Source organism: Phalangium opilio, unplaced genomic scaffold (assembly GCF_054372755.1).
Source record: "Phalangium opilio isolate 3A_F unplaced genomic scaffold, DU_Popi_V2 ptg000046l_1, whole genome shotgun sequence".
Taxonomy (NCBI): Eukaryota; Metazoa; Arthropoda; class Arachnida; order Opiliones; family Phalangiidae; genus Phalangium; species Phalangium opilio.
In genome coordinates, this window is record NW_028324169.1 from 1,184,024 (window position 1) to 1,206,253 (window position 22,230).

General features: G+C 37.7%; 2 protein-coding genes and 1 non-coding gene across 3 annotated transcripts; 2 read left to right on the forward strand and 1 right to left on the reverse strand.

Moving 5' to 3' along the window:
• Nucleotides 1-9,492: 9,492 nt before the first annotated feature.
• Nucleotides 9,493-9,565, reverse strand: TRNAT-AGU (transfer RNA threonine (anticodon AGU)). The gene has a single exon. It is a non-coding gene; the product is annotated as a tRNA-Thr (tRNA).
• A 7,304-nt stretch (nucleotides 9,566-16,869) lies between these two features.
• LOC149674294 (uncharacterized) lies at nucleotides 16,870-17,704 on the forward strand. The gene is made up of 3 exons (XM_089838650.1): nucleotides 16,870-16,982; nucleotides 17,046-17,644; nucleotides 17,697-17,704. Coding segments are annotated over exons 1-3 (609 nt in total). The 5' UTR covers nucleotides 16,870-16,980.
• Nucleotides 17,659-19,025, forward strand: LOC149674295 (uncharacterized). Its single transcript, XM_089838765.1, has 4 exons — nucleotides 17,659-17,750; nucleotides 17,833-18,382; nucleotides 18,497-18,677; nucleotides 18,730-19,025. Exons 1-2 carry the CDS (start codon nucleotides 17,724-17,726, stop codon nucleotides 18,379-18,381), a joined length of 576 nt encoding a protein of 191 aa, XP_089694891.1. The 5' UTR covers nucleotides 17,659-17,723; the 3' UTR covers nucleotide 18,382; nucleotides 18,497-18,677; nucleotides 18,730-19,025.
• The last annotated feature ends 3,205 nt before the right edge of the window (nucleotides 19,026-22,230 follow it).

Consider the following 22,230-nt stretch of genomic DNA (forward strand, 5'->3'; position numbering starts at 1 on the left):
ATTATCCCCGCTAAAAAACTACTAATCGGTGGAAGCTCAGTGCTGTATTAGAGATGCATTAAAAATGTTCTAGCATGATGAAGGCTATTTTGATCATTTGAATTCATATTAATTTCCTTTTCAACACAAGCGTTTAAAAATTGATTGAAATTAGAATTACTTCGATTTCACTCCCCATTCTCGCAGAGAACCTCGTTGAGTCAAAAGGAAGTTCGATACATTTAGCAGGTTTCCAGTTTCGTGTATTTTAACACTATTTTCTAGTTTGTGTATTTATCGATGAGGCAAGTTAGAATTTGCCTCTTCCCACTTCATTTAAAAGTATAACTTAAAAGACAAATCTAACATATTAGCTATTTAGACCACGTTTTCGTTGAAGAACCGAAATGATTTGTATAAAAACTTTTAACATGGACTCGCTTTTGAACTAAATTGGTATTTGGCACTTACGATTCCTTAGAAAATCCGAAATGTAAATCCGGATGAATTTCGTAAAGCTTCCCGAATTGGACTCCCACAATCTTATTCTTTTTCTGGCAGCCACAAAAGATACCAGCGAAACTACTATCAGTGACAAAAGGCTGAAGATCCATACTGTGTTCTCGAGTCCCTTGATGGAGAGAATCTTTTGTGAACGCCCGTTTCCAATGGACTCGCTTGAAAATATTGAGTAGGAATCGAAGTAACTAATTGGAGTTCCGTGAAGTACCAACGCATCCCTCTCAAATGCCATATATTGTTGTATAACGGTGTCTAGAATCTTTAGGAAAATTTAATTGATTTGACTCGGAAAGTTTTCGATGTTTTGTATCTGGTACTACTTCTCTCATGTTCATGAAATTTAATGCATATTTATAAAAATGTTTAAAAAAATCAAAATTTGTAGGATTATTAACATTAAGTTCTCACATTTGTAGTAAGACGCTTTCTCTATTAAAACAAGACAATATCCATTCTAGTACTTACACCCTTTTCAATTGCTAAACTATGTTTCACAGAATTTGATATCCAATTAGTAACATTGATCTCCCTCAAGCGTTCTTCGACCCATTTATTACTCACAAATCTAAGTCTGAAATATTATTTCCAAATTTTGTCTTATGATGTTTTATAATTTGGAAAAATATCATAAATGAAGGCATACTTCACATGTTTGAGACTTAAAAGCACGTAACGAGCACATGCGAAATTTGTGTCGAAGTACGGAGCATAAGGCGCCGTCAAGAAGTTTTTATCCCATTTATCCAGCCACTATATAATGCATTAAATCACTTTAAATTCTCGGTCCTGATAAGCTTTCCGATGACTCAAAAAAATAGTTATGTGCCGACATATTTTGGAATGCGTCAACATTTACGCGTAAAATTTATCAATTCTGTAAATGTATCTTTGCGCGTAAAATTACTTTCAAATTGATATAACATACTCGAAGCAGTCAAATTATAAATTGAATTTCGTTTATTGTTTTCAAACTAGTGTCTTTCGTCGTGAAAATATTGATGAATACGCTCTTCAAATTGAGTTATCTTTAAACTGAATAAGGTGTAAAATTTATTTAACGACTCAAAATTCTGCAAACGGCGTATAGTAGACTAGTGCGACGAATAAAGGTTTAATTGTGATTACTTAAATATAAGAGTCAGTGAGATGAAATAAATTCGTCTATAAAAATGGTCAAATTACAGTTTTAAATTGGCAGCTGGATTTCTGCTTTTCCATTACTTTTGTAGACCTGTTAAATGTCTATAAATGTGGTCAAATTGCAGTTTTAAATTGGCAGCTGAATATCCACTTTTCCATAAGTTTTGCAGACCTCTAACATGTCTATAAATGAGGTAAAATTACAGTTTTAAACTAGCAGCTGGTATTTCTACTTTTTCATCACTTTTGCAAACCTTTAACATGTCAATAAATATAGTCAAATTGCAGTTTTAAATTGGCAGCTGGATTTCTACTTTTCCATCACTTTTGCAGACCTGTAACATTTCAATAAATATAGTCAAATTGCAGTTTTAAATTGGCTGCTCGATTTCTACTTTTCCATCACTTTTGCAGATCTGTAACATGTCTATAACTGTGGTCAAATTACAGTTTTAATCTAGCAGCTGTTATTTCTACTTTTGCATCGCGTTTGCAGAATCGCGCTGCATATTTCTGCCAGTACAGACAATTAACAGATAATAAACAGAAAATGTAGAAACGGCAGACTTTACTTAGTCTTTCCGGTAAAGCGCCATTCGCACACTCGTTCATCGAAGGTTCGCTATCTAAACCTCTGTTTCAATCTCTGCTACCAGAGGTCGCGCCTCCGTCCGAAAAGGACCGCCAATTTGAAGAACGTGGCGCCCGTAATAGGAAATACGGGAAAGCTCGCAAACGATCGATTCCGAGCAAACTCCAACGACGCAATGAATTATATATTTTTTGAGTATCAGCGACTATATCAACGGGACCTGAGTTCGGCCTTGAACCGGATACTGACTGGAGAGCGCGCTGACTTGTTCAGATACATGAGACCTTCGACCCCTTATTTTCATTGCAATCAGCAATAACTCAATGCGTCTATCCTCTACCGGCGGAAGCAAAAATAAATAGGCACGTCCCCGATCCCATCAGTGTGTCGGAGGTGAAAGAAGCGTTGAAACTTACGTCACCTGGAACATCTCCAGGACCAGATAAGGTCACTAAAAGAGACCTGAAGGCCGTCGAAAACGGGGTTTTCACAGCCCTATACAACAACTGGCTCCTTCATGGGTACATACCCGAAGAAATGAAGATTCAACGAACGATCTTCATACCGAAGTGCTTAACGCAAAGAAATGGTGGGGATTTTCGCCCAATCACCATTGCCTCACTTCTCTACCGCATCTTCTCGAAAATCTTAGCGAAGCGTTTTATGGTCCAGTTTAATTTGTCCCCGTGGCAAGCTGGATTTCAAACCGATCGCTCTACGTCTAACTACACGCTCCCTCTTCAGTCCATCATGAAGATGCAACGAACGAAGGAACAGAGTTTGCTGATGTGCTCCTTGGACATCAGTAAAGCTTTTGACTCTATCTCTCACGCAGGGCCGGATTAACAATTTTTTGGGCCCTAGGCAAGACCTTAGGTCCGGGGCCCCAGCCCCCCCAACAGACCACAGTTTAAGATAATCTAAGATACATACTATTTTTATATGTTTAATTATAACAGCATATTTAAATTTAAATTTCTTTTGGAATTCAATAGTTAAATTTCTTTCTAACTCAAGAAATTTATCAATTATCTCTTCATAGTCTATGAAGTCGTTTAGTAAATCCTTTTCAATATATATCAAAGATAAAGAACTTAATTTTTCTTGGGCTACTGTGGTTTTTAATTAGTTTTTCACTCTTTTTAGAGCTGAAAAGGATCTTTCACCAATTGCATTGCTAATTGGCAAACACAAGTAAATTCTCAAAATTATTTCCAAGTTTGGAAAAGTTGAAATAATATTATTGTTACGAATAAAGGAATGAAAGAATTCTGGGTTTTTGCTTTCTTCATTCTTTACGAAATGCTTGAATTGTAGCAGTTCGTTTTCAAGCTCTTCAAAATTTAAATCACTGCAACACATTTCTGCCAATTCTTGGAAACCTTCAGAGAAAGATTCAACGGGGGCATTAATGTTTAAAATAGGTTTGAACTTTTCATCAGTGACCTTGTTAACTTCAGATCGTTTTTAGTATTTGTCATAAGATTGTCACATATGACGTCCAGTCAGTGTGTTATCATCGTTTTTAGCCACATCGTATGATGTACATCTACGATGAGGCTCTTAGTTTGGCCTGCCCTGTTGTACTCGTACTAGTACTAGTACCAGTAGACGTGAAAGAGTAGCGCCTTTGGCAGTATAAAATTTTTCGTTTGTCATTTAAGGGAGAGTGAATGGGACAAAATTGTGGTGAGGTGATTTTTACGTTCGTGTCTTTTAAGAGGATAGGGGTTATAATAGTAACTTTAAGCATAGCATTTAATTGTACCAGTAAAATGGATGGTTTAATACTTCCTTTAAAACTTCTGTCACCCGTCGACAATAAGGGTTTCACGCTTTCAATAGCGCTCCCCTATTTCAAAATTCAAAGAAATCGAGGGAATTTTTAAAAAGCAAAAGAAAGTATATTCCGACGTTATATTTAGAATGGTCTTAAGGAGATGTTTATTATTAGAAGTTACAGTAGTAGGGACTACCTTGATACGCATGGATCCAAGATGGCCGCCACCCCAAGATGGCCGCCCTACCCCCATCCACCAGACTCAAACCATACTTGCAACCCAAGATTGTGCCATTTTATGGGGTAAAATCTTACCTGACCAACCCTGCCTTCCACCATGCTATGACTCTTTAGAGGGGAATTTACCCATTATTCCCCAAACAAGCCCAGATTAACCCTCGGAGGCTGTGGTCCTATCAATCCTTTAATGAACCAATCCAAACAAGCCTAAACCAGCCCGGACTTGTCAGGGTGTTATCTCACAATAGCCCCGTTTGAATTTCCCGCCATTAAAAATAAACCTCTAAATATGTCTGAGAAACAAAGACAAATATACGAATCAGGATTTTTTAATAACAAGAAAACAGTATCTTTTAATAAAGAGTAACAAGAATATATAAAACCAAAATATTGATATAAAAAACATGTTACATGCTGAATCCTAAATTAAAAAAACTAAATTATTTACCGCTACTTCCACTGGAAATTAAAATCGATGCGGCTATCAATCGAGTAACCCGATAGTCTTATTGGATAGCTTTTGAGGTCGCCGGATTTCTATCTAGGTTCAGGATGAGTTGTTTTCGCCACTTCTTGGTCCCGAATTGTATCCACAGCTCTATCGGACAGTTTAGGAGGTCTCCGGACTTCTGACGTAAATTTCTACATCGATTCATACAGTTCTTGAGCATTTCGACGAAGCTTTCACATCCAGGATAAATTCTATGGAGACATGTATTCCATTGATGATGAAGAAGTTTGTTTAAATGTTGAATTAGTTGGGCAATCCTAGGCTTGGGAATGGTTGTTGCCTCTTCTCCTCTACGCAACTTTACGCAACTTTTTGCGTTGATTATGGCACAAAAAGTTGGGTAAGTCGAAGAACATCAATCGAATTTGTTCTCTTTTCAGGCTAAGCCTGAAAAGAGACAGATGGAACAATCGAATTTGCTCTCTTTTCACACAACAAAAGTTGTGTGAGTCCAGGATCGATCTTTAGATAAAGACATCTTTCTAAAAAATATTAAAAAGGGTATTAAATGTTTTTTCAACATAATGACATGCTTAAGCAACTGTGATACTGAATAGTTTTTTGAGTATAATAAAAAGGTTCAGCAACTGATGACTTTCTTTTCGAAACACGGGGTTTATATACTAAAATATCGAGGTCAAATATAATATTAGAAGAGTTCTCTAGGCAATGCTTTCAAGAATTTGTTTTTATTTTACCTACCCCACCCTTTAACGTATTATTAAAGGCGGATGGCGTATATAATAACTGCCTCAAACAAGCTCAAACCGGCCCGGACTAGTCAGGGCGTGGTCCTTTTTTATTGGTATCGGGTCATAAACTGGTTGATTACCTAACTACGTAGAAGTTTCAAGGATGACGACTTTAAAGGCTTAAGAATTTCGTGGTTTTGATGAAAATAAACGAAGTGCTTCTTAAGATTGTCAATGGCTCAATGGGTAAAGGCAGGGTTTACTATTGTGATAACCAGAAGGTGACGAGTTCGAATCCTGGCCAATCTATCGAGCCATGACAATCTTTTTATGTATAAAATAACGTTAGCCTAAGAAGTCAGTGTTAGTTGACAAACAAGCGTTAGTCATGAATGACGACTTTTTTTAACTTTAGCTCTAATACACGTCTAGATATATATCCGAATAATACCCAGTCAAGTTTTAAAAATTATCTGCATCAGCCGTTGAACTTGAGTGGTGATTATGAAGTCGGCTTAGCAGAAATCATATTTCCAAATCACTGGGTGAATATAAGCGAAGATTTTAACAAGTTTGAAATTCAGGTCATACGTGACTCGAATCGTGATGAGTATGTGGCTGTTCGAGAGCCTGTTGAATATCATAAATTGGAGTTACCAGTCAACCGCTATGTTAAAAGCAAGGAGTACGAGCTTCCTCGAAATATTGTCGATATGTTAAATGGTGATATTAACAGCCACCCGTATTTGAAAGGCAAATTATCTTTTAAATTAGTTAATAAATATTAAGACGGGGCGCGAGGAAATCAGGTAGATACTTATTTACCAATTTACCTGCAAGTTTTAGGAGATGAAAATATACGGTTCAAAATACCAGATGATTCCCCCCTAGCGACCTTATTCGAGTTTAAGCAAAATAATTTCGAAGACGTCCCCTATATGTCCAAACTACCTGTATCAAAGCATGCTAAAAATATAACTTTAAATTACACTAACAATTATGTTGAAATCGAAAATGAAAATGTTGGAGACAGTTTTAAAAAAAATTTGATTACAAATATGTTCCTAAGACAGCCCTTAAGCGTAAAACTAGCCCCGAAGTTCCGTCTATAAGGAAAAAAACTCACCCGGAATATAAGCCTCTACCGCCATCTATACCCATTTTACCGCAAACTACCCCTTTTCTTCCGATACCTATTGCTCCAACTAAGCCTGTAGTACCTGCACAACCGCAACCTACTACCACTGAGTTACCAAAACCCTACTATCCAACACTTCAAAAACCTGACCCACTTAAACCAACTTCTACTACAACAACTAAGCCAACCACTACTACAACAACTAAACCGATCCCTCCAACATCAACTTAACCAATCACTCCAACATCAACTAAACCAATCACTCTAACAACAACTAAACCGACCCCTGCAACATCAACTAAACCAATCCATCCAACATCAACTAAACCAATCCATCCAACATCAACTAAACCAACCCCTACTACAACAACTAAGCCAACCTCCACTACAACAACTAAGCCGACCGATACTACAACAACTAAGCCGACCGATTCTACAACAACTAAGCCAAGCGCTACTACAACAACTAAGCCAACCCCATCTACTTCAGAGCCCCCGAAGATTCCTACTCCAGAGCCCCCGAAGCTTCCTACTCCAGAGCCCCCGTAGCTTCCTTCTCCAGAGCCCCCGACACCGCCCCGCGCCCCGACTCCCCCGACACCCTCCACTCCACCCACACCCCCCACTCCAGACTTACCAATATAACCGACTCCATCGCCACCGCCGGTTGATGAGAAACTTTGTTTCCACGACCAATTGGCCCGCCAGCGAGAAAACCCGAGCCAATTAACCCTGAAGATTATGACAACTACACACTATTGTTCTTACCGCAAACTTTTAAAGCCAGTGAAACGCCAGAGAAAAACGCCGAGGGGGTTTATAGAGCCGTAGCCCGCACTTTAGAAAAATTAGTATTTAAAAAAAATTCAAGTAACATAACAAGTAGATAATTGGGGTGATGCTATCATGTATTATTTCAAAACACCCGAATGGGTGGAAATTAAATTTTCTCCCCAAGTAGCTAAATTGCTCGAAGTCGACCCCAATGAATACTATACAGGACGCCATCAATGTGGTCCCTTGAGCATCACGTTACAAGAATACACCATAAATGAAAACAATGCATACTTAGAATATCGAGTCAATAGAACCATAAAGCACTATACCCCCTCGGAAGAACCTTGGTTTTATTTCACCTTCGATGTGACAGACGAGTTTAATTCGACACAAACTTTGCAAAACGATTATAAAATATATGATGAAATCGCCGAAGGTATCAAAACAGCCTCGACAAAAGATCCTTTAAGATTGCACAATGCCGAATTTAGCGTTATTAAACAAGGACCGTAACGTTATTTTAAAGTCTATTGTTCAGCAAAAATTGAAATGCTATTTTCCCCGGATCTGCATAAAATTTTAAATATAAATGATGAATATGTTGGAGGGACGTTTCTATCCACTAAACCTTTAGAGCGCAATTTCACGCATTTCACAACAACTAAAAGCACATACGTAAATTATCGCGTCCATTACTCGCTAAGAATGAGATGACGAAAATCGAAATACCCGCGGGCGAATATACCTGTGATTATACTTCGACCGGTGCGGTAATCCCCTTCTCTATACATTTAAAAATTATGAATGAGTTATTGGCGGCTCAAAGACGTATGCCTCGCCAGCATTTTAAAATCTTCATTCTTAAAACGGCGGAGGAAAATAGATACTATGCTCGTCTCGAAATAGAGCCAGGTGCTCGCGTATCGATAGCTGGACCGATGGCCCAGTTATTTAACATTCCCGAAGAGGGAGAATTTTTTCAACACAGTCACTCGGGAGTAGCGCTGAAAAATCCCCGATTGAGATTGAAGACACTCACAGCGAAAAATAATTTTTGGACTAGCGAATACGATGTTGATAGATTTCCAGAAGACCCGAACTATGCTGACCAACCGTATATACCCGGGTCTCAAGGCAAACGAGTTGAAAATTACGCGTGCGAGATTCCTCCCGGGGTATATTATCATATTAGTGATGTTTTAAGCGCCATGAGCGAAGCCATGTCGCCTACGCATAGAAAAAGTCTTAAATTTACGCAAAATGTAGACGGAACCGTTACAATTACCAAACTTAACGATATGGTTTCTATTTTGCTTCCCAAAACAACACCTGGTCGAGGACACGGGAGACTTAGGTTTTAGTAGTAATCAATTGGATCGGTATATCAATAACGAGACTTCGAATTACCCTGCCGATATCATGAGAGGCGTCGATGCCATGTTTGTCTATACCAATATTATTCGCCAACAAGTAGTGGGTGGTCTACAAGCCCCTCTTTTATGCTTCATAAAAATGCCGGCTTTCTCGCTGCTAGACGAGGAGAACCAAGAAATTTTTAATAATATCGACTTTTATCCAGTTTCAATTAACAATATACAAGAAATTGAAATTGAACTAATATCCGATTACGGGGAAAATATCCCGTTTAATTTAGGCAAAGTATATATTAAACTGTTTTTTAGGCGTAGACGTCAATAGATCTTTAGCTATGGTACGCATGTTCCATAGTGAGATTAATGCTGAATATTTCCGTAATTTAACTACATTAACTCATTTGCACTTTTACCCTATTGTTTGTAAATATGCATATCTCAAGCAACTATTAATTTTAGTTCTTCAAAATTTAATAGCAACGAAAACTATTTCAAGTATCATAACAACGAGGCTTTGACGAGAATCGAACTCATGATCTCCTGTTCACAAGACAGGCGCTTTAACCACAAAGCTACGGAGCCCATGTTCCAAAGTGAGATTAATGCTGAATATTTCAGTAATTTAACTACATTAACTCATTTGCACTTTTACCCTATTGTTTGCATATATGCATATCTCAAGCAACTATTATTTTTAGTTCTTCAAAGTTTGATAGCAACGAAAACTAGTTCAAGTATCATAACAACGAGGCTCCGACGAGAATCGAACTCATGATCCCCTGTTTACTAGACAAGCGCTTTAACCACTAAGCCACGGAGCCCTTGTTCCATAGCGAGATTAATGCTGAATATTTCAGTAATTTAACTAAATTAACTCATTCGCACTTTTACCCTATTGTTTGCATATATGCATATCTCAAGCAACTTTTATTTTTAGTTCTTCATAATTTAACATTCACGAAAACTAGTTCAAGTATCATAACAACGAGGCTCCAACGAGAATCGAACTCATGATCTCCTGTTTACTACACAGGCGCTTTAACCACTAAGCCACGGAGCCCTGGCTTGGAAGGTATATGAAGGCTGAATATTTCAGTAATTTTACAAAATTAATCGTTTGTAGTTTTACCTCATTGTGTGCATAGTTTAGAATGTGTCCGAGTCGGGACCACCTCTGATAGAACAAAACTAAAGTTGCATAGATTTTCGTAGGCTTCTTGGACCATTCTTGAGCCCGACGTGCAATATTGTATACCCTCTTAATTTTATATAACATTCAAATATTGCGCAAAAGTTCAATGTACATTGAAAACTGAAATAGTAGAGAGTGTGTCTGATTCGGGATCACCTCTGATAGAATAAAACCAAAGTTGCAGAGATTTTAGAAGGCTTCTTGGACCATTCTTGAGCGCGACGTGCAATATTGCATACCCTCTTAATTTTATTTAACATTCAAATATTTTCCAAAAGTTCAATGTTCATTGAAAACTGAAATAGTTTAGAATGTGTCTGAGTCGGGACCACCTCTGATAGAGCAAAACCAAAGCTGCATAGATTTTCGAAGGCTTCTTAGATCATTCTTATGTGCGACGTGCAATATATGTATCTGTAGCTGTATACCCTCTTAATTTTATATAACATTTAAATATTTTGCAAAAGTTCAATGTACATTGAAAACTGAAATAGTAGAGAGTGTGTCCGATTCGGGACCACCTCTGATAGAATAAAACCAAAGTTGCATAGATTTTTGAACGCTTCTTAGACCATTCTTGAGCGCGACAGTAGGGGGAATATTCCGTTCCCAGTGCAGGTACAGTGGAAGGCAGGGGAGGATGGAGGATGGGAGGATTGGAGGATGGGAGGATGGCAAGATGGCGGGTGAGAAAACGTAAGCCTTTTGATTGACGCACCCCTCTCTGAGACCTGCAAGAGGGCGTTTTTGATTGACTCACCCCTCTCATCCCCCGCACCTGCAAGGGGTGTTTTTGATTGACAGGGTCAATGCAGCGTGTTCGATTCTCGGATGTAGAAGTGCATACATTGGAGTATGAAGATAGGGTGAATTATGAATTAAGGAATAAACAGTATTTTAATATGTTAATTAGATTAAAATTTGAACCATTTATTTCTCCCGTATTAATCAAATGGTTAAGGGGTGTATGAAACTCCAGATGACGTTGGGGGAAAATAAAGAATCCCCGTAAAAACCCAGCTCTAGCGATTATTCTAGATCCATCCAGAAAAATTAAAATTCGCCCCGTAAAACCCAGGTTAGCGTTGTTTAAGGTCATGCCGTAAAATGTACAGTCAAAGTTGTAGATTGTTCGAGAATAATCTTCCCGAAAAAACCCACGGCGTAAACACCATTAATGTACAGTCAAAGCTATGATGATGATCTTATTAAATAGTATAAATAGCCAGGACCCTGAGTTAAACCACCATCACAATCTCACTCAAGCTCGACGAGGAAGGAAGGAACAGCCACCAAGTACAATGTAAGTATAGTTTTTGTGGACTTGGTGTTTTTTAAAGTTAAAGTTTGAAAGTAAACCTTAATTTTTTTTTCTATTTGACAGAATGTCTGCCGTAGTGCTATTACCCCTATCAGAGGAGAAAGTAATTGAGGTTACCCCGAAGTTAGACTTGCGACTGGGGTTCAAAGAAAGTTCAACATGACTAATTTTACAAGAGTCTGAATTCCATATTCAAGTTCTTCGAAACCGACGACGCCCCGGAGACATCATGGTTCTTTTCCGGTTCTGAATCGAAGCGTGTGGAGTTGCGACCATATCGAGACCGTAAGATTATAGACATCAGGGAACTATACCCTGGAACAGGTGCTATGTACGGCAAGTTCTTCCCAACAAAGAAGAGATTCGCTGTTGGACACTACCTTACCAAGACGTTAATGGATACGTATAAAGACGTAGTCACATTTCTTAACGAGGCGAATCGGGTGCGCACATTATTAAGAAAATGTTTCGTAGAACAATTGAAAACAGGTATCCGTAAATGCTGTTAGGGATGTAGTATTGGCCACCCCTCCCAAACCCAACACGATTGTTTAAATGGATGGAAATGCGCGTTTCAATGAACTTTGACACCGCGATAAGTAATCTTGATTATGTCGAAATATATAAGATATTTACATTGAGCACTTTTTAAGTGACGAATTTTGTAAAAGTATGATTGGTCAAATCGTATGTAATGCCAAAGAATATTTGTGAATAAAAAACAACTTGATTCTTAAAAAGTGATTCATTCCTTAAAATGGACTTCAGCTTACAACACCCATTTAATGGTCTCATAGCCGGGGCGACACAATCAGGAAAATCATACTTTGTAGCTAACCTTATAAAGTATAAAGATATACAGGGTGTTTCGGAGAAGTCTGGCACAAATTAACAGGCGTGTTCTTCGGGTCAAAAGAAGTCAAAAATGTTCTATGAACTTTTGGGTGAAAGCCCCCCGTTTCAGAGTTATGTACTCTCCAAAGTTGGCCTTAAAACAATGGAATTTTGCCGATATGTGGAACTGGTATTATGCCTTTGGACAAATTGTTTTCTAATTTACCATAAGCTTATGTACGAAGAAATTAACAGCTAGTGAAGTGGTTTAAAGGGCCGCTAACATTATTCGTTCTCGTATTAATAACGTTTTTACAAAAATATTAATCCCAAACAAATTTATTGCACCTTAAACGCCAGTTACTTGTTTAATTAGACTTTTTGTTTTATGTTCCTTCGGTTACAAAACATCAGCATTTACAAAAATTGTTCAAAATGACCTCCTTCAACGTTTAAGCAAACTTGCGCGCGTCTTTTAAACGACTCGCGAACACGTTCGAAGATTCCTGGCGTGTTGCGGATGTTATCACACCCATCAATTATTCTTTGTCTTAAGTCCTGGACATCTCGAACTTCACTACGGTACACCAAGTCTTTCAAATGGCCCCACAGGAAAAAATCACATGGGTTGAGATCCGGCGATCTTGCTGGCCAATCAATAGCTCCGCCTCGACCTATCCACCTCAAAGGGAATTCGACATCAAGATGCTGTCTTACTCGAAGGCTAAAGTGTGGCGGTGCCCCATCGTGCATGAACCACATTCTTTGTCGGAGGTCCAACGGTACGTCTTCGAGAAGGTCTGGTAAATTGTCCTGCAAAAATCTCAAGTATGCCTCCCCATTTAACCTTGGTTGCATAAAAAAGGGTCCAATTAACCAATCGCCTACAATTCCGCACCACACGTTCAAACTAAACTGCACCTGATGTGCCCTTACGCGTGTCGCGTGTGGGTTTCTTTGGCTCCACTCGTGCTGGTTGTGCAAATTAATTACACCGCCACGCGAAAAATTGGCTTCGTCAGAGACCAGCAAAATACGTGGAAAGTCCAAGTCTATTACTTGTGCCAAAAACCACTGGCAGAAAGCTACTCTTCTTGGACAGTCACCTTCGTTTAAAGCTTGTACTTTTTGTAAATGGTATGGGTGGAACTGGTGTCCACGAAGGATTTTCCAAACGAGTACATGATTTACACCTAATTGGCGGCCAATGATCCTGGTGCTGGTTGTAGCGTCTTCCTCAAAAATAGTTAGTACATTGTCTTCAATGTCCTCGGGTACAATCTGCGGGCGAACTTCAGGGCCTGACGGTTGTAGCTTACCGGTTTCTCTCAAACGTCTGTCAACAGCACTAAACGTTTGCCGATTCGGAACTTGTCGTTCAGGAAAGTGCTCCTGGTACAAGCGCCGAGCTTCAACCCCATTGCCTTGAGCCAATCCGTACATCAGATGCATATCTGAATACTCTGCATTCGTGAAGTAGACCATTATTTGTTTTAGAGAAGCTACCAAATTCGCATTTAAAAAGTAAAGCACATTAAATTCGATTTTCCTTTACTCAAGCTTAAGTAGTTGTGATTCTTAAAAAAACATTCCGATTGTTTTATCCAACGCAGTGTAATTTGTTTTTTAATTTCACTACTTAAGCTTGAGTAAAGGTCAATCGAATTTAATGTGCTTTACTTTTTAAATGCGAATTTGGTAGCTTCTCTAAAACAAATAATGGTCTACTTCACGAATGCAGAGTATTCAGATATGCATCTGATGTACGGATTGGCTCAAGGCAATGGGGTTGAAGCTCGGCGCTTGTACCAGGAGCACTTTCCTGAACGACAAGTTCCGAATCGGCAAACGTTTAGTGCTGTTGACAGACGTTTGAGAGAAACCGGTAAGCTACAACCGTCAGGCCCTGAAGTTCGCCCGCAGATTGTACCCGAGGACATTGAAGACAATGTACTAACTATTTTTGAGGAAGATCCTACAACCAGCACCAGGATCATTGGCCGCCAATTAGGTGTAAATCATGTACTCGTTTGGAAAATCCTTCGTGGACACCAGTTCCACCCATACCATTTACAAAAAGTACAAGCTTTAAACGAAGGTGACTGTCCAAGAAGAGTAGCTTTCTGCCAGTGGTTTTTGGCACAAGTAATAGACTTGGACTTTCCACGTATTTTGCTGGTCTCTGACGAAGCCAATTTTTCGCGTGGCGGTGTAATTAATTTGCACAACCAGCACGAGTGGAGCCAAAGAAACCCACACGCGACACGCGTAAGGGCACATCAGGTGCAGTTTAGTTTGAACGTGTGGTGCGGAATTGTAGGCGATTGGTTAATTGGACCCTTTTTTATGCAACCAAGGTTAAATGGGGAGGCATACTTGAGATTTTTGCAGGACAATTTACCAGACCTTCTCGAAGACGTACCGTTGGACCTCCGACAAAGAATGTGGTTCATGCACGATGGGGCACCGCCACACTTTAGCCTTCGAGTAAGACAGCATCTTGATGTCGAATTCCCTTTGAGGTGGATAGGTCGAGGCGGAGCTATTGATTGGCCAGCAAGATCGCCGGATCTCAACCCATGTGATTTTTTCCTGTGGGGCCATTTGAAAGACTTGGTGTACCGTAGTGAAGTTCGAGATGTCCAGGACTTAAGACAAAGAATAATTGATGGGTGTGATAACATCCGCAACACGCCAGGAATCTTCGAACGTGTTCGCGAGTCGTTTAAAAGACGCGCGCAAGTTTGCTTAAACGTTGAAGGAGGTCATTTTGAACAATTTTTGTAAATGCTGATGTTTTGTAACCGAAGGAACATAAAACAAAAAGTCTAATTAAACAAGTAACTGGCGTTTAAGGTGCAATAAATTTGTTTGGGATTAATATTTTTGTAAAAACGTTATTAATACGAGAACGAATAATGTTAGTGGCCCTTTAAACCACTTCACTAGCTGTTAATTTCTTCGTACATAAGCTTATGGTAAATTAGAAAACAATTTGTCCAAAGGCATAATACCAGTTCCACATATCGGCAAAATTCCATTGTTTTAAGGCCAACTTTGGAGAGTACATAACTCTGAAACGGGGGGCTTTCAACCAAAAGTTCATAGAACATTTTTGACTTCTTTTGACCCGAAGAACACGCCTGTTAATTTGTGCCAGACTTCTCCGAAACACCCTGTATCTATATCACCCCCTCCAGATAGGATAATATGGTGTTATACCGAATATCAACCGAAATTATTTAATTCAGTATTAGATCACACGCCTTCCGTAGAATTTCACGAAGGTATATTAAATGTGAATATATTAGACCCCAATATCAAGAATTTTGTTATACTTGACGATTTGCTTTGTGAAATATCTAATAACAAGGATGTAACTAATTTGTTCATACGAGGCTCGCACCATAAAAACACCTCTGTTTTTATTTTGATGCGAAATTTTTATTACCCCTGGAAGGAAATTAGAACATTAAATTTAAACGCGCACTACTTGATAATATTCAAATGGTATGAATATGGCTGGGTTTTACAGGGTATTTTAGTTTTTCCCGAATACTCTAGAATTCCAGCTTTGACTGAACATAATTGGTAATAACGTCATGATTTTAACCCGTGTTTTATGGGGTGTTTTTAATTATTACAGAATGATCTAGAATAATCAGTAGAGCCGGGGTTTTACGGGGAACCATAATTTTACCCAGTTGGGTTTTTAGATGAGAATATTTCACCCCCAGCACAATCTGGGGTTTCATCCCCTTAACCCATTTAATTAATTTTAATCTAATTAGGGTTAAATATTGGCGAATACCAGGCTTAGCTATTCGCGATTAACCGGTTAGTAAAATATTTACGAAGGCCTAACTATTCGGTATTCGATTTGGAATAAATTATTCGATTCGGATTTTGATAACGAAAATCTTTTGGTATTCCGTAACCGGTTCGATACCCAAAAGTGGTATTCGCACAACCCTACTAGATATGACCTTAACATACGGTGTTTAAAACTCAAACACTATTCCCACCTAAACATGAGCATTTTTAAACATAATAAAAAATATTTTGCATTTTCGTATTAACGAAAAAGGGTTATTTTCTAAACTTTTTTCAGTGTACACTGAAGAGAGCCCTTACAAGTTTTAAGCAGTGATGGGCACTATCATTTCTATTTTGAATCTGGTACTTTATTTGATAGTTGGAAAAATCTAGCTATCATTTGAACGATTTTGATAGTGATAGATCAACCTAAATGATAGGCATGAAAAATTGAGTTTTGAAAGTTCCGATTCCTAAGGAATTTTTTTGATACTTTTCCTGATTTATTAGTTTTTAAGAATATTTAATTTGATTTAAATTTGATAGGAATCGCTACCTATTAAAAATATTTGAAAGCAAAAATGATACTTCTAATATATTTAATAAAAGTTTAGTGAATTCCTTCCTTCCCTCTTCCCGGTATACAGCAGCGGTAGGTCTGGAGAGAGAGATCTACCCGAGGCCGACTAGTAGCTACTACGCATCAGCGGTGCGCAAGTACGTCATCACTGACGTTAGAGAGAGAAAAAACCAAGTTTCAAATTTCTACGCCTAACGACTCGCGCCGTCGGGACCCACGCGAGAGTAAATTTTAGCCGACGGGAACTTGTAAAAACCTATCCTTTTAGTCATCGGCTTGGCTTGAACACGTCACTTTTTTTAAGTTGCGTGTCGCCGCGCCGAGCGAGGCGCCGCGTTCGCCACCTAGCGGAGTTTAGAAGAACAAATTGGCCAATCTACCATTCGCGTACTTCCCGCCAAGAGTTTTACATTCAGTCCGCTAGAGGCGCTGCGTGCTAGTTAACCTCTCAATCCTCGGCGCGTATAGGGCTTCTGCTAATAGGAAATTATAAATGTAAGAGGTGAGAATACTATTTGAAATAGCCGGGTAATTATTATAATATCGCTGATCGTATAGGCACTCTCAACATGGAATGCCACAAAAAAAAAACCCGTTCCTAAAGAAAACAGTGAAGTCTTGGATGACGCCCAACAAGTTCGAAACTAAAACCAAAAGCGTGCCGTCGTCACCACCATCATTGTCAAGCGTCCAAAGTGGTTCACAAAGATGTCGTTCTAATGTTCAAGATGTTCCTTCTACACCGTCACAAGAGTCATCAAAGGCTCAAACACCTGGACCTTCAACAACTCTTCAAAATATGGCGACTACGTCAGAGAAATCTGTTAGTTCCGATGCGAACCAGATTTTTAACGTCAAGCGAGACAGCTACTTCAAAGAGAATGAGAATGTTTCTCTTCAACAAGATCTGGATGTTCTTAGTAACGTCAGTGAACCAAACAAAGTGACTTTAGCTTTGGAGAAGGACAAATATGACACTGTTGCCACAAACTTGGCTTCCTGTTCCAAAGAGTTACATTCTGATGATACTGAGAACTATTGTGAAGTAAAGAAGAATGATCAGGCTCGCGAATTAGAAGACTACAAGAACTTTCAAGCCACTTTACTTGGGAGAAAGGTCCAGCCACACTATTCATATTATTGTCACATAATAGATAGCGTCTTGAAAAACCAACCATTGCCGTCTTGCTCTGTTGTTGTGGTGAGAAGCCTATTAGGGGAAGCTGCGGGGACACCATGTCAAATTTCAAGCGACACACAGAGGTATGTTGTCATAAGCTGCATATATGATACATCATCGTAATATCTCCTATGAGAAGTAAACATTAAAAGTTATATTTTATAGAGTCAACATCCTACCGCGCCCAAATGGAGAGACATTGGAAAGAGAAAACCTGCTCCAGATGAGTCACAAAGAGGCTCAATTGATCAGTTTCTCGTACCTTCCAAAAGTGAAAAACTTGGAAGTAACACTATTCTTCGAAAGACCTACGAGCAGGGCCTATTGGATATGATTTGTATTGATGGATCTCCACTTAGCCAGCCTGATCATTTTGGGTTTCAGTTGCTGATTAATAAGCTAGCCCCTGGTGTTAATCAAACTAGCAGGAGAACTGCAACAAGGAAGCTAAAGCAAAGCTTTGAACAACGGGTTTTACCAAAATTAAAACATGATCTCAAGGACATTGCAAATGGCAGAATTCATCTATCGTTAGACTTATGGTCTTCACGAAAGCGAGACGGTGTAATTGGTGTTAAAGCCCACTGGACTGACCACCAGTTCAAACTTAAAGAAAGGACAATTGGATTTTGTACTTTCAATGAAAGACACTGGAGTGAATATCAAGGAAATAGTAGAAGCCGTCTTAAAAAACGTTGGGATTCCACCGTATAAAGTAAGTAGTGCAGGCTCGAGAGTGGCAGGGCATTCTGATTTATTAACCTAATGTTTCGTTCAGAAATTTTCACTCAAGTTTATTATTAGGTTAATCTACTTATTTATATCATAGGTTGGAAAGATAATGGCGGACAACGCAAGCAACATAACTAAGGCATTTGTTATTCCAAACGAAGAAGAAACTCGGGTGTATGAATCGTGGAAAAATACTACTTTTATCGTAAATGATGTCTGAAACTCTGATGATGATAACGATGACCTTAATAATGAAGAGCTGGAACCTGAAAATTGTGGTATATATTTTTTTTTGCTTTATAAAAGATTAAATCCCAATTCTTTTTCAAGATTATGAACCAGATCTCAATAAACTAATATGGGAAAGGATGCGTTGTGAAGCGCATACTCTTCAATTAGCGGTAAATTCTGCCATCAAAAACGATGATTAAGCAAACGATATGCTTAAATATGTAACCAAGATTATAGTATTTTTCCGACAACGTCACCATTATGGCGGTGAGTGTGCAATACCATGTAATGTCATGAAAATGGCACTAGTGAGGGAGTCGAGTCCCATCCACAGTCCACTGAATTAGTAATTTCATTCTAGCTAAATTACGAGAGCAATGCAAAAAGGACTTAATATTGCCAGTAAATAATAGATGGAACAGTGTGCTTATGTCTGTTGAGAGACTGCAAGAAATAATTTCCTTGACTCATCTTTAGAAAATGTTGATCTAACAGACTAACGGTTTTATTTACGCAGGAGAAGGTATTTTTAGCGGCTCAATGGATAATGGTTGCTGCCTATGCGGAAAAAAAATTAAAATCAATCCGCTAACAAACATTAATCGGTAGTGGTTTTATTTGTGCTTTTGGCGTAGAGAGTAAAAATCAGTGCATTTTTCTTATAGAACGATGATGAGGGAAATGTTAGCATTGCTAAAGCCTGCCCAGTTGGCTACCGACTTTTTGCAGTCCAGTGGCGTTACATCATGCTACGTGATACCCTTAATTACAGCTACGATTGAGAAAATGGGGAAAGTAAATCTCGTGTATTTGACAAATTTCCAAAAGCGTCTCATTGAACATTTTGAAATAAGATTCAAAGACATATTACGCCACAACTCCTATCTTATTGCAACTATGCTTCATCCTCGGCAAAAAGCTGGAATTTTTGAAGGTATGCAGTTGGAGACTTGGAGTTTACCATCTTTTTTTAAGTTAAATCTAATACTGATATTGGGATAAAACGCTAATTTGCAGCTCCTTTTGCGAAACATCTTGGACTAGCTTCGAAGGAAGATGCAATTAAGTTATTTAAGACAGACTTGGAAACCTGGTTTCCTGCATCTGATTCTGAACAGTCTGGCCAGGATGAAGGGGAAAATTCAAGAACTGAAAATCCGACCTCAAATGTTCCCGTAGCGGGAATTGTTAGTTACCTAAATGATGTGACACCTAAAAGCAGCGTAACTCAAAAAATTCATGAGGTTGACAAATATTTAGCCGAAGAACAAAGTTTAATTGATGACCCCTTAAGCTATTGGAAAGAAAGCCACTACAAATTTCCCAGGTACCGTACTGTAAGAATAAAAAAAAAATCAAATGTAATTGCACTTTATTGTCAATTATCAATTTAGCTAAATACTTTGCAAATTTAGTATTTGCCACGTTTTAACCTAGTTCTTTTTCTCGATAGACTAGCTCAGCTTGCAAAAATCTACTTGTCTATACCGGCAAGTTCAGGTGGTGTTGAGCGGCTTTTCAGTCTTGCTGATTGGCTACAAAGGGCCAGAAGAGCTAATATTTCAAACGAAAGAATTGCGCAAATTGTGTTTTATAGGGAGCACCGACTGACAGAGCTAACCAAGGAAAAAAACATAAAATTTGGAAAATGATTTGATAAAAACTAGTCAAAACTCGAAAACTAGACTTGAATGTTGTACTTATTATTTTATGTTTTGTAATGAAGCTTGTGAAGCATCCGTTTGTACAAAATTATTGGATAAAAAGTTTTTGTTCAGGTGTTTAGCATTTTATTTGCTTAAATGTTGATTTTTTAATGTGTTTAGGATGATATTAAGACGGTGAGAGTTCGCCATTTGATAGGTAAAAAATTGATAGGTGCAAAATCCAAAATATTTTGATAGGTAAAAAATTGATAGGTGCGAAATCCAAAATATTTTGATAGGTAAAAAATTGATAGGTGCAAAATCCAAAATACTTTGATAGGTAAAAAATTGATAGGGGCGAAATCCAAAATATTTTGATAGGTAAAAAATTGATAGGGGCGAAATCAAAAATATTTTGATAGGTAAAAAGATATATCGAAATAAATGTGCCCAACACTGGTTTTAAGTCAATATCTATTTCAGCTTAACCGTTAAAAAACTAAGTTAAAATAATTTTTCAATAAATAGTCGTTCTGAATTGAACATGAAGTATTTTATAATATGGATGTTTAGTAGTTCAAGAGCGAGGCTTGGCATATATTTACATGTTATTGTCTTTGTTAAGATATAAATTTCAGTTAAATAAAAAATTCGTTTCAGTTTTAAATATATCTTATCTGTTAAAAGTCTGAAGCTTTAAAAACAAATTAAAAGTTACGATATTGCTGAATTTGATTATATTTACTTTTTCCATTTTAAAAACGAAAGCAGGTTCCAGGTTAATTCCACATGAACTATATTGATCATCGACGAGTTTCAACACTTAATTTCTTGTAGGCCCTGTCAGAGCTATCGTAGCCAAACTAACCGGATAAACAAATATATAATGTGCCAAAAAAGTCTGATGAATCTACAGTGATACATAAAATGTTGCAAAATTCGATAATAAAAATAGTAATTATTTTTCAAAACGTTTATTTGTATTTACAAGAAGCGTGCAACGCCAAGAAAGGTTTCATTTGTACATCAATATTAATATTGAAGATATAAAAATGATATCTGAAGATATCGTGTTAATAAAACATTCGGCGTATTTAATGTGTATAATTTTTAAATTCGAATATTCAGAAAAATATTTTAACTTTTGCTCATTTGAAATACCACACGAGAGTTTTTCAGTTTTATTATAAAAATTTGCGTTACATATTTTTTGGGAAAAGCATATTGAAACATTTCATAGTAGAGATTCTTAACTCAATGCTTAACAATAAGAGTAGTGTTTCTTTCAGTGCGAAATCCAGAAAATTAATTTATTCCCATATCAAATTAGGATATAATTTAGTTTAATAAATATTAAATTCTCTGGTAGTAGCATTACGGTGAACTTTTATAAAAAGTTTTTTGTAACAAACATGAACAACTAACAAGAAGATTATATTTAAATATAAATGAATATGAACGGGATATAATCATTAGGAAATATTCTCTATCATTGGATCAATCAGTCTCCATATGAGGTTCTAGTGATTGAAATTAAAATAAATTTTGGAAAAATATCTCGAAGAAAGATGAGGCGAAAGATATTGAGAGCAACAAAAAGAGCACGTAGAACGGAACGGCGATGCTACTAATGTCAATGTTAGTCGATGTCTCCATTGGTTTCTTCCAGGTGACAAAGTCCATGGGATAACGGGATTCAAAGTCCAGATAGTTAAAAGTTTTACTTTCGAAGAGAGTTTGCACGCTAAAATATTTAAATTTTACTCAAATAAAAATAAGGGTGAAAGTTTCCAAGTACAGTACATTACCTATAAAAACCGTTATCAGCGACTTTTACTCTAAAACCATTAATCGTATTCTTTATACCAATATTATAAAGAGGTAAACGTTTTAGTTTGCTTGTATGTAGGTGTAATTAAATAAACTTCTGACTCATAAAGTTCTAAAAATTGTT

Coding starts and splice junctions, on each gene's coding strand:
- LOC149674295 (XM_089838765.1), top strand. CDS start 17,724: ATGTCAAATTTCAAGCGACACACAGAG. Junction 17,751..17,832: donor ATTTCAAGCGACACACAGAG/GTATGTTGTCAT, acceptor TATATTTTATAG/AGTCAACATCCTACCGCGCC.